The sequence below is a fragment of the Peromyscus maniculatus genome, chromosome 14 (assembly GCF_049852395.1).
Source record: "Peromyscus maniculatus bairdii isolate BWxNUB_F1_BW_parent chromosome 14, HU_Pman_BW_mat_3.1, whole genome shotgun sequence".
NCBI lineage: Eukaryota > Metazoa > Chordata > Mammalia > Rodentia > Cricetidae > Peromyscus > Peromyscus maniculatus.
The window spans coordinates 39,169,667-39,181,942 of NC_134865.1; the positions used below are offsets into that span (position 1 = coordinate 39,169,667).

General features: G+C 39.9%; 1 protein-coding gene across 2 annotated transcripts in view; it reads right to left on the bottom strand.

Moving 5' to 3' along the window:
- The window catches only part of Cog5 (component of oligomeric golgi complex 5), a 328,847-nt gene that overhangs the window by 307,969 nt on the left and 8,602 nt on the right, over positions 1-12,276 (bottom strand). For both annotated transcript variants that reach the window (XM_006989525.4, XM_076550822.1), the window contains one exon: positions 5,948-6,005. In XM_006989525.4, the coding sequence (XP_006989587.1) occupies positions 5,948-6,005 (58 nt within the window). The remainder of the gene's footprint in view (positions 1-5,947; positions 6,006-12,276) is intronic.

The following is a 12,276-nucleotide window of genomic DNA, read 5'->3' on the forward strand; positions in this document are numbered from 1 at the left end:
CAAAGGGTACTCAGAGAAATGAAATCTGGCAGATGGACGTGTTTCACTTTGCAGAATTTGGAAAATTGAAATATGTACACCACACTATCGATACTTATTCAGGATTTCAATGGGCAACTGCTTTGAGTTCTGAAAAAGCTGATTCTGTAATCACTCATTTGCTAGAAGTTATGGCCATCATGGGTATACCTGCACAAATCAAAACTGACAATGCTCCATCATATGTCTCTGTTAAAATGAAACAGTTTTTTGCTTATTACAATATAAAGCATATTACAGGCATACCACATAATCCTACAGGTCAAGCAGTTATAGAAAGATCAAACAGAACTCTAAAGGATATGCTAAATAAACAGAAATGGGTAACAAAAACCCCCAGAAATAGACTGCATAATGCTCTTCTAACTTTGAATTTTCTGAATGCCAATGAGAAAGGAACAACAGCTGCAGAGAGACATTGGATAATAGAAAAAACTACAGAATTAAATCAGCCTATATACTTTAAGGATGTGCTGACCTCAGAATGGAAACCAGGGTATGTATTACATTGGGGACGTGGTTTTGCTTTTGTTTCTACAGGAGAAGATAAGCTGTGGGTACCATCAAAAATGATAAAGGTTCGATTTGAACAAGAGAGACCTCTTAATTAGAGGAGGTGATAGTTCATCAACCAGCATGAACATCCAATTTAAACTAACTTGTATCAATAACACATGCCTTTTCATTTAATCAGATAATAACTTGTCAAAAGGAAACATCCCCAAAATTAGTCTTGGGGAAAGGTTTTTGTTTTTGTCTTTTAGGAGAATGAAGATTAAGGAATCTGAAGAACACTGGACAAATGAGACAACTGAAGAAAAGGGACAAATCATCTATCCCAAGAAACAGAGTGAAACGGTGTATGGGTATATATTATCTAAAAAAATTTTATGTCTTTCTAAATGTTTGTTTCTGCTTTTCTCTAAAGATTTAACACTATTGGTCTTCTAACAGTCCCAGTTCAATTAAAATTTAAAGCTGACTTTGGAGTTGGAGAATGGCTCTCTCCTTCTTTAAAATCAAGCATGTTGTTAAAAGGAAAATGCAAACTCCCTGTATCATGCCAGAATAAGAGCCATTTCTGCTATGGTACAGGACAAAAGCAAAATTAATTAAGGGACTATTCTATTACTAATCTCAACTCTTTGATTCTATTCTGATTCTTTAAACTGTTCTCAAAGTATAAATTTTATATCAAAATTTACAAGATTAATATATATATATACATTTTAAACTTTGTTAAGATATGAATGGTCACATAGAGTACTAACTAATTCTAGAAAAAAGGCTAGCTGCATATATATGTTTTTGTGTTCGAGTCTCTTATCAGTTTTCTGCAGGAAATCATGGCCAGGCCTAACATCAACTGAAGTCTCCAGAAAGAAGATGGGGCCCCACAACAACAACAATTCCACGTGGACAATAATAATATCATTAAGCTGACAAACATCATCCACAGATCAGCTTTGAACTACAAGGTGCTCAGAGCAATTTTGAGATGACTAGCTGAGATGATCCAGTCTCAAAGACTACTTGAATAAGGACTTGAGATAAACCCTGAACTTTGGCATTATACACAGACTGGATAGTGAAGGATATAGTTACCTCTCTTAGAATTTGACAATTAACCTAAAATTTTTCTTTCAGGATAAAGAAAACTTCGCCCATACCCAGCAGGAAGCAATTTTAAGAATACGACGCCCACATTCCCAAAGAGGTGGTGTGGGGCAGGTGGTTTTTTGGTCTTTTTAATGGGTTCTGGGTCTGGGATAATTTTCAGTATTTAGGGGGGTTGGTTACAAGTTATTGTCAAGGGTTAGGAAAAAGGCTAAGCAAAGGAGATTAGATTTAAGGTTCTTGTTTAAAAAAAAAAAGAAAGAAAGAAAGAAAGAAGGAAAGAAAGAAAGAAAGGAAAAAAAAAGAAAGAAAAGAGAAAGACAATTACTAGTTTTAAATACTTTACATTGGATTGAATTGTTTTATATTGTACACAAATTTGAAACTGATATTGTTAGAAAATGCTATATGTATATTTCTAATTGTATTTATTCCATCCATTTAACAATGTAATGCAAATTTCTGATCCTTGAATGTTATTATTATCAACTATTAGGATATAAAGAAATGAAAGCTAGTAGTTAGACATTATCATAGAACTTGTAGTCATATTAGATATGTTTTAAAAATTGAGCAGAGATGTTTTAGACAGGTCATCTTCAAACCCTTCAGAGATCTACAGAATATGGCATTTAAAATGTTTTAATAACTTAGAAAATTTTTCTTTTTTGAGACATGTCGGCTCCTGGCAGTACCAATCTACTTTAGAGAAAATATGGGCATTGAAGAAACTGCATATGGAGTCAACTTTCATTCTGGCAAAAGTTAGCCACTGGACAACAAAGTATCCTTGAATCAACAGGACAAAATGGACAGACAGATCACGAAACAAGGGACTACTGATTCTTGCCAAAACAAGTGTGGTTATGGCTTTATCAAAAGGCATCTTCTGAGGCCAGGACAATATGGCCCCATCCCTGAAGTGGCCTTCGCATCCGGAAAAGGTACGGTGCCCTTTTCTTCGAAGGCAGCTTAACAGGCAGAGGGCCGATGGATTCTGTTGTACAATGGAACAGCAGCTGAAAGCTCATGCCTCTCAAAAGTAGACTGGCATTTAATAGAGGGATGTGGAGAAGAAGGGGATGCTGAGATGAAGCCATATATACACAGCCAAGAAGAATGGACAGCTGAATTAAAAAACTGTCAACAATTTCCAGAATTTAAAATCCTGAATCATGACAGGACACTAGTGGAATTCAGGTGTTTCTGGTACGTGGACTGCTCTCACCCAATGTGAGGTTGAACTGTTGACCTTGTGTACATCCTACTTCACAAATGAGTCTGTCAGATACACTAAGCCTATAGGCTGAAGATGATACCCCAACACTGCGGAGAAACCTCAGGTGACTGCCCAGGCAGCTGGCTGTTTCTGTCAACTCACAAAATTTTTTTGGAAGTTGCTTGCATGCACTTCCTGTTTTTATTTTTGTTAGCTAATATTATTCCCTTCTTGGGTCTCTGAGGGAGTTGAAGATTAGTTAGTTATGGTTGAAGATTAGTTAGTTATAGTTGAAAATTAATTAGGATAGAAAGTACATTAGATACATCTTGGAATTATCAAAATAGGATAGATAATGGAATTATTTTCTCTGATTCGTCAAATACCTGTTTAGGTATTTATTACTTGTATATATTGTATATAGTTATTGTACTTTTGTATATAGTTTTTCTTTTGTTAGTCATAACCTTTTGCTTTTTTTCTTTTTATTAAAATAGAAAAGGGGAAATGTGGTGGTAATCTAATTGTATTGAAATATTATTTTGATTTGTACTGAAATATTAATTTGATTGTATGTTAATAAATAAAGTTGTCTGGGGGTCAGAGCTATTAGAGCCATAGCAAGAGTGTGGCGGTGGTGGCACACGCCTTTAATCCCATAGATATCTGTGTGTTCAGGGTCAGAGCTATTAGAGCCATAGCAAGAGTGTGGCGGTGGTGGCACACGCCTTTAATCCCATAAGATCTCTGTGTTCAGGGATACAGCCAGCATTGGAGACATATGCCTTTAAGACCTAGGGGGCTGTACATTCAGACAGTGACGAGGCAGTCATGTGTTTGGGTTTACAACCAATGAGAAGGCAGAACAACATACTTTAAAAATACGAACCGACAGGAAGTAGGTCTCTTTTCGCGAAGCTGGGACAGCAGGAGGAAGGGTGAGATTTTAGCTCTGAGCTCTGACCTCTCGGCTTTCTCTTTTACATTGTTTCTGTGTTTCTTATTTAATAAGACGGTTGGTTACATCTACACTCAGGGCCTCATACATGTTAGGCAAGCTGTTTAACACTGACTTACAACCCAGCCCTAACAGTGTTTTAAATGTTGTAACCCTAAAAAGTATTCTGGGAAAGGGACTGGAGAGTTGGCTCAGCCTTTAAAGGCTCAGACTCACAACTAGAAGGACAAAAAGTATCCTGGGAAAAACAAGTACATTTTAAGAATATGCAGATAGAAAAAACATAATGAGGCTGAATATGGCAACCCACTCCTTTAATCCCAGCACTCTGGAGGCAGAGGCAGGTGGATTTCTGGGAGTTTGAGGTGAACAGGGTCTGAACAGTTAGTTTCAGGCCAGCCAGGGCTAAAATGTGAGACCATCTCAAAAAAAATATTAAGAGGAGCTGGGCATGTGGTGTATACCTTTAATCCCAGCACTTGGTAGGCAGAAGCAGGGAAATCTCTGAGTTAGAAGCCAGCATGGTACAGAGTGAGTTCCAGGACAGCCAAGGCTACACAGGGAAATCCTGCCTCAGAAAACCAAAATAAACAAATAAACAAACAAATAAGAGACGAAAGATTTATAAATGAATGAAGACATAATGAGAAGTATTTCTACTATAATGATGACTCATCTAATCAATGCACTACATCACTTCACAAGTGAAGATTATATTATTTGCTTTCAAAGTTATCATTAAAATATTACTGTTCTTAGAAACTCATTAAAAACATTAAGAGATTAAAAAATAATTAGGGCTATCAATACTTAGAGACTCTTAACTTCTTCACATTTTCAAGTTAACAATCAAAATACCACTTCCCAGAATGCTAAGCTCTTTCCCAGGATGCTTCAGAAACAGGGATTCTGAGGTAAAAGCTCATTCCTTTGACACCATGAGAAATAGTTAGACAAAACCAAGGATATTGCTTCACAGAAAACAAAACCCCTTTCCTTAAGAATTTGATCAACATAGAAAATAAAATCACTTAACTTTCTGTGGATGTGGTTAATAATAGTAATCAAAACACAAGGGTCATAATTTGGCACAAGCTAGAGTTATCTGGGAAGAAGAACCTGGGGTGAAAAAATGCCTCCATCCAGATTGCCTACAGGAACTCTGAAGGGCATTTTCTTGATTAAGGCATAATGTGGGAGAGCTCAGCCCACAGTGGGTGGTACCATGCTAGGGCAAGTGGTCCTGAGGTTGATAAGAAAGCACATTGAGTCAGCCACGAAGAACAAGGTGAACTACTGAAATACTTTAATAATTGAATAGCACTCCTCCATGACCTCTGCTTCAAAACCTGCCTCGAGTTTCTGTCCTGACTTTCCTTAGGGATAGAGTGTAAAATGGAAGTTATAAGCTGAAATAAACCCTTCCTCCCCAAATTACTTTTGGTCATGGTCTTTTATCACAGCAATTGAAACTCTTAACTGAGAGAGCAAGTAATAATGAAAAACATAATAGTAACATTTCATACTTATAAAATGTAATCAAGAAAAAATGAAAAATTCATAAAAGTATTAGTCAAACATGAATCACACAAATAAAACTCTAATCTGTTATTATTCTACTATACTGATAAGAATGTCAAAGAAAGGAAAAAATACATAAAATTCCACACCTACTTCTACTACTACCTATTCTAACAATACTAATTTTTTATTGTTTTAATAAAATTTATAGGAATTCTCATATATGCAAACCTGTTTTGACCATTTTCCTCAATCATTTAATCCTTAAGATAATATTTAGGTATACATTAGTATATCTGTTACAAATAACTGCATCAGAGCAAAGTTAACTTGATCAAGAAGTGATCTGAACCCAGATGGTTTAACTCAAGGCTCAGTTAATGAAGTTTTAAGTTTTCCTAGTACACAGCTACCTTGTCTATTATCACATTATGTGTTGGTTGCTTTAGATCTTTCTAATAAAGCTCAGTAGCTACAACACAGTCTGTATTGACAACAAAATTTAAAAGTACCTTCTAGCCAGCCCTCAAGCTCAAAAAAGTTTGTGGGTACCTAACCTAGCTCCATCTAACAGATAGATAATGAAAATATACCTTCCAAAGACTCAATCCCAGTTGCTTGTGCCAGCAAATCTTCATGTCTGGCAACAACCTGAAAAATCAAGAATGAAAAATTAGCATTTGCTCTGATTAACTATCTTTATCACCACAGGGTACAATCCAATGTCTCCCTTCGTATATAAAGGAAACAGACACTATACATACACACACATATGCATATACACATGCAAGTTATGAGGTGTGCTTAAGATGGGTTGTAACGAACACATAAATCATTTATAGTTGAATATAGAGCAAAAGGAAATAGTGCTAACTCTACCTTAGTATTTGGGGTACTGACAAAGTACTATATCATAGCCTAGATAATACACAAGAAATTCATCATCATAGTTCTGAGGGCTGAGGTCCAAGGTCAAGTATAAGCAACCAGTATCCATTCATCATCAGTGGTGCCTTCTTGTCCTGACATGGAGGAAAGATGAACAACCTTCTGTGGAGCTCTGGCAGTTTGGCAAGGTACTAACCACCTCCCCAAAACCCACCTCTACAAATTATCACATTGGCGATTGTTTCAATATATGAACTGCAGAGTAAAAAGGGCCAAGGGAAAAAACACCCTGCCTCTGACTATACCTCAGACCTGGGCCAAGGAAAAACACCCCCTGACCCTGACTTGACCCCAAGACCAGGGCTTGAAATCCCACCAATCCCTGAGCTTGCCCCCAGAGTCAGGCTGCAGAATTTCACCAATCCTTCAGCACAGAATCCCACCAATCCCTGAGGTCCCTGAGCACAGAATCCCACCAATTCCTGAGGTCCCTGAGCACAGAATCCTACCAATTCCTGAGGTCCCTGAGCACAGAATCCCACCAATCCCTGAGGTCCCTGAGCACAGAATCCCACCAATCCCTGAGCATGAAATCCTACCAATCCCTGAGCTTGCCCCACAATCAGGCTACAAAAATCCACCAATCCCAAGCCACCCTAGAAAGTGCCCCCAAGAAATCATATATAAGGTCTGTACCCTGCTCAGTTTGCTGCTGTTTCTCAACCAAGGCAGCCACCCTTCTGGATTCTTCCTTCCCAATAAATGTCTTGAGTGAGGTTTCTTGTGTGGTGTGACCTTTTCACCAGAGCAGAGCCCAGCTGTAACAACTTTCACTGGAGCGCAGCAGAGCCGTAACACTTTCCCTGGGGAAACTATCCCCTAGCAGAGTAGAGTTGTTATACTTCAGGGCTCTGAGCAGAACTAGAACACTTTGCTGGAGCAGAACACAGGGAGCAGAGCAGAACAGAGCCGTAACACTTTCACTGGGGAAACTTCCCTTAGTAGAGAAGAGCTATAACACTTCTCAAGAGCAGTAGTAACAACTTCTCTAGAGAAAAACCTCCTTCCCCTGCAGGAAGAGAGTTGGTATACTTTCACTGGGGAATCCCTTCCCTGGAGCAGGGTATAAGCTGCTATGCTTACAGTGACTTTGTGGTATTCCTTGCTCCCGACTGCCAGGATACCTTTCCATCCCAGCTGCAATGCTTACATGAATATATGAATGCATGCAGTTGCGGCTTAATAGGAAAAATGTGTGTCTACTATGCATGAAGCCCTGGGTTCAATTCCCAGCAGTTAATAAAATCCAATATATGAATCTTGGGGAAATGCAAACTTGGGTCATGGCATACTCTCCACTTTCCTAACTATGTAAGTAGAATTGTGCAAACAATGATATAATCTCTGCTGATTTTTGTGCTTTACCTCTAAAGAATTCTTTCAAAATCAAGTTTTTCTTTATTCTTAGACTTAATTCAGCACCATCAAGGGCACATCCTGAAAACTAAACCACTCAGTACTTATCTAACCCTGAACAGATCCCTGTGTCAAGTCCCCTGTGTAAGTCCCAAGTGGCCAGGCCCCTTCCTTAAGGATCTGCCAGGCACTGCCCACAGAACACTCTAAAGGCCATAACAGCCTAATCAGCCCCTTGAGACACAAGTAGCCAAGCTCTGCCCTACAGAGCAATAAGCCCAAACTCAGGACTTCAAAACCCACTGTGGTTGATATATTGTGTACCCCAATAAACTTATCTGGGGGTCAGAGAACAGAACAGCCACAATATTAAACACAGAGGTTAGGCAGTGGTAGCACACGCCTTTAATCCTAGCATTCCAGAGGCAGAGATCCATCCAGATCTCTGTGATTTCAAAGCCTGGAAACAGCCAGGCCTGGTGACACATGCCTTTTATCCCAGGAAGTGATGGCAGTAAGCAGAGAGGTATATAAGGCATGAGGACCAGGAACTAGAGCTCTTTTTAAGCTTTTAGCTTTTAGCAGCAGTTCAGCTGAGATCAATTCGGGTGAGGACTCCAGAAGCTTTCAGTCTGAAGGTTCATGAAAACAGGATCAACTGAGAAGTTATGGAGGTGAGGTTAGCTGTGGCTTGTTCTGTTTCTCTGATCTTTCAGCATTCACCCCAATACCTGGCTCTGGGTTTGTTTTTATAATAAGACTTTTTAAAATTCGTGTTACAACCACCAACCCCTGCCCTAGAAAACTCCACCCCCAAGAAACCCTATATAAGCCTGTCTCCTACTCAGTTCCCTGCTCTTCTCGCCTGAGCAGAGGTAGCCATTCTCCTGTGTTTTTCCCAATAAATCTCTTCTGTGAGGTTTGTTGTGCAGTGTGACTTTGTGGTGTTCCTTGGCTGACAACTGCCAGGATATATTTCTCCTCAGAGCTGTAACACTTACACTGGGGATATCTTTTCCCTTGAAGCTATAATACTTACACACTGTATTGCAAAGAACCCTCTTCCCCATGAAACACAGATATTTTTGTGGAAATTAGGGCAAAGGAGGGAGGGAGCATGAGTTAAAGAGCACATGTAAGAAGTTCCTTGTTACATTAAAAATCATGCGATGGGTTGGAAGAGATGGCTCAGTGGATAAGAGCATTGATTGCCCTTATAGAAGACCTGTGTTCAATTCCCAGCAACCATACAGAGGCTAACAACTGTGTGTAACTCCAGTTCCAGAGAAGCCAAGACCTTCTTCTGGCCTCCACAGATACCAGGCACACACATGGTACACATAAATACATGCAAGCAAAAGCATACACATAAAATAAAGGTAAATAAAATAAAAAGAAATCATGCAAATAATAACAATACTGTGGAATTCCTTACGATTTTGCATCCTTTCTCAGTGTAAGAAAGCTCTCCATCTAGCCTAAGTACTAAAGTTCCTCATCAGCAAAGAATCATTCATGGGTGCCTTCACTTTGGCCTCTTCTGGAAATTACTGTCATTCTATCACCTCCTTTATCCTGCATTTTGTACTATTTTAAATATAAAATTTGTTGTATCAAGTCTTTTCCTATCATGCCACCTCATATAAGTATTACATTTATTCTGCCTTTTATCACTAAAGTTGCATGGCAGTTTGAATGAGAATGACCCCTATAGGTTCATATATTTGAATACTTAGTTCCCTGCTATGGGATGTCTTTTTTTTTTTTTTTTTTTTTGGTTTTTTGAGACAGGGTTTCTTTGTGTAGCTTTGCGCCTTTCCTGGAACTCACTCTGTAGTCCAGGCTGGCCTCGAACTCACAAACATCCGCCTGCCTCTGCCTCCCAAGTGCTGGGATTAAAGGCGTGTGCCGCTGCCACCACCACCACCCGGCACGATGTCTTTCTGTATGCTGTGAATATGTGTTGCTCTGATTGGTTAATAAATAAAGCTGCATTGGCCTATGGCAAGGCAGCTTAAGAGGCAGGCAGGCAATACAAGCAGAGAGACAGGAAGAAGAAAGGAGAGGAGGGAGAGACACCAGCCTGCTGCCCAAGAAACAGCATGCCAGCAGACCGGTAAGCCACAGAACATGTGGCAAAACACAGATTAATAGAAATGGGTTGATTTAAGATATAAGAGCTAACAAAGGCCTGAGCCATTAGGCCATACATTTTGTAAATAACATAAGCCTGTGTGTTTTATGTGTTTATTTGGGTCTGAGTGGTTGCAGGACCACAGGTGAGAGATTTGGCTGGACCATTGGGGGAAGGGGGGGGCAAAAGAAACCTCCCAACTACAGTTCCCAATTAATGGAACTGATGGGAAGGATTGGGGGGTGTAGCCTTGTTGGAGGAGGTGTGTCACTAGGGGTGGGCTTTGAGGTTTCAAAAGCCCACACAATTCCCAGTTAGCTTTCTGCCTCATGCTTGTGAAGCAGATGTAAGCTCTCAGCTACTGCTCCAATGCCATGCCCTACTGTAGCCCACTGCCATGCTCCCCGCCATGATGGTCACAGACTCTTAGCCCTCTGGAACCATGAGCACCAAATTAAATGCTTTCTATTATCAATTGCCTTCCTTGGTCATGGTGTTTTGTCACAGCAATAGAAAAGTAACTAAGATGTGTTGCCACTGGAAGACTGAATTTTCTCCAGATTATTGATGTGATCATCAATGTATCTGTCTTAACAAGAATAATTTTCTATTCTCCTTTATCTCTCATGACACTTTGAAAAGGCTGAAAAACTAAAAACTACTTTTTCACACACTCCTTGCTGCTAATCAGATCACTTTCTGAAAGATGTAGAAGATGAAAGAAAGGTGAAAGTGTAAGTCCCTTGGATGTGGAGTGGCAAGGCCCCTTCCCTGAGGACATCCAACTATCAGGTCCCAAACACAGAACACTAACTATCCTAGTGCCCAGACCCAGCCTTTGTCCTACAGAGTAAAGCCCAAGTTCAGGACATGAAATCCCACCCATGGAAATCTCCACCCTGGAAAGCTCTGTGCCTTCTCCCCCAAGAAATCCTATATAAACCCTGTAGGGTCAAAAAGGCCAGTGAAAGAACACCCTGGCCCTGAGACCAGAGCCAAGGAAATATACACTATCACTAACTAATTCAGGACTATAATCTAACCAATCCCTGAGCATGAAAACCAACCAATCCCTGAACACAAAATCCAACCAATCTATGAGCTTCTCCCAAGCTCAGGACTTGAGATCCTACCAATTCCTACCCTGAAAAAATCTTCACCCTGGAAAGCTCTACCCCTAAGAAACTATATAAATCAGTTTGGGGCTGTTCAGTTTGGAGCTGCCTTTTTCCACCCTGGCAGAGACAGCCACTCTCCTGGATTCCTCCCTCCCAATAACTCTCTTGAGTGAGGTTTATTGTAATGACTTTCCATTTGCTGGAGTGGAACAGAGCAGACAGAGCTATAATAACTTTCACTGGAGCAGAGCAGAGCCATAAGGGCTTTCGCTGGAGTGGAACAAACTGCTAGACGACATCCGTGGGGAAACTTCCTTAGCAGAGAACTGCTGTCACACTCTGGCTGGGGACACTCCCCCTGCCAGAGCAGAGCTGTTACTCTGTAACACTTCTCCTGAGCAGAGCACAACAGAGCTGTGACAGCCTCACTCAGGACACCCACCCTGCTGGAGCAGAGTTGTCACACTTGAATTAGGGAAACCTTGCCTGGAGCAAGGACTGTAGCACTTTGCTGGCGAAACCCTTCCTGGCTGGAACAGAGCTATAATACTTATATTGGAATACCTTTCCCTTCATAACTGTATGTATTCCTCAGCTTCCAAATGCCAGCCTACTTTTCCCTTCAGAGCTGTAACACAGAAAGCTACTTTCCTGTTTGTTTCAGCTAGTAAACAGTAACCTGCAGATTCATAAACACCTGAGGAAACCATATTGATTATTCCAGTATTTAGTCACAATCAAACTGTTAGCAGTAACCCAGGAGACAACACTCTGTCCTGCAACTATATTTCCTTCAGTTCAACCCCTTCTGGTCACCAATAACTCCATAGACAACTATCTGCTAGGTACCTTTCTGCTTTCAATACCTACTGTCAATTCTAGTTCGTGTGTTAAGCTACAACAGATAATAACTCTTAGAACTTTAATCATGTCACTGATGCTTCAATTATTTTAATTGCATTCTTTTATTTGGCTAGCATTATCTAAATTTTGATTCTGAAAAAAAATTGTAGTAGGTTCAGCCTCATACTAGAACTCAGAAACTTTGATCTCACATATCTATAGTATAGGTATAGATATATAGATATAACTTGTCCTCCTAAGGAGTGTTAATTTAAAATTCTCATCAATTCCTACCAAAGAAATAATGCATGAAATGAGAAATATACCAAGTATACAAGTGAGACAAAATTTCAGGTTTCTTGCAAAAATGTATCCCCTGAAACTCTGCAGAGTTTAAAGACATTCTCCTCTGCTCCTATAAAAACACCCTGTACCATTCTATGTAAAACATGCTTCACTTGACAGTTATTTCTGTCGGTATCTGTCACTAATCCTTGGAGTCCTTGGAGAATCAAGGCATATG